This window comes from Parus major, unplaced genomic scaffold (genome assembly GCF_001522545.3).
Source record: "Parus major isolate Abel unplaced genomic scaffold, Parus_major1.1 Scaffold258, whole genome shotgun sequence".
Classification (NCBI taxonomy): domain Eukaryota; kingdom Metazoa; phylum Chordata; class Aves; order Passeriformes; family Paridae; genus Parus; species Parus major.
This window is the reverse complement of record NW_015379266.1, coordinates 183,871-184,602: the sequence shown is the minus strand read 5'-3', so window position 1 is coordinate 184,602 and position 732 is coordinate 183,871. Positions and strand designations below refer to the sequence as shown.

Here is a 732-nt window from a genome sequence, read left to right as displayed (position 1 = left end):
ATACTTACCTTTATCAAAGGCTTCTCAGCCCCCTAGAATTACTCGGTACCATCTGACTGGAAGTTTCTCTTGGTTGGATTATTTTTCTTTCTTCGTAAAATTAAATCTAGACTAATTGGCTAACCAGCTTCTGAGAGCTGCTCCTCAGCCCAGCCCACAGCCCCCCCAAAGCGTGACTGGTGATTGCAGCACGGAGGCAAGGCTCACTCCATGAACTACAGTTACTGAGGAAATCAGCTGTTCCACAGCTTTATTTCTCCTAAGGAAATTTTAATTTACAGCAGAAACTGTGCCCACCCCTCAGACCCCATCTCCCATTATTTCTGGGGTTTCTCCATGAGAATTCCATGCTGACGCTGCACAAAAGCTCCCCGAGCGCTGCTGGGACTGGTGGGGTTCGGGGGTTCTGGGGTCCGGGCCCGCAGTGAGACCGTGCCCGGCGCCCGGCCGGGGCCACAGCTGGAGCAGGAGGAGCAGCACCGGGCTCGGCTGATGTGGGACCCGGTCCCGATCCCGGCTCGGTCCGGCGGGCACGGGGAAGGGGTCAGGGTGGGGCCGGGGCCCTGCGGTGGGTCACGGAGGGTCCCGGGCTGGGGCCAGGAGGCTTCAAGGGCGGGGCCGAGAAACGGGCGGAGGCGAGACCAGGCGGTACCGGGGCGGGGCCAGGCGGTACCGGGTGAGACCAGGCGGTACCGGGGCGGGGCCAGGCGGTACCGGGTGAGACCAGGCGGT

At 61.3% G+C, this 732-nt stretch overlaps 1 protein-coding gene across 1 annotated transcript in view; it reads left to right on the top strand.

Annotated features, from left to right (window-relative positions):
* The first annotated feature begins 492 nt into the window (after positions 1–492).
* LOC107198640 (translation initiation factor IF-2-like) overlaps positions 493–732 on the top strand; it is a 1,440-nt gene continuing 1,200 nt past the window's right edge. Inside the window, exon 1 of the mRNA XM_019005392.1 lies at positions 493–730. Within this exon, the coding sequence (XP_018860937.1) occupies positions 493–730 (238 nt within the window). The remainder of the gene's footprint in view (positions 731–732) is intronic.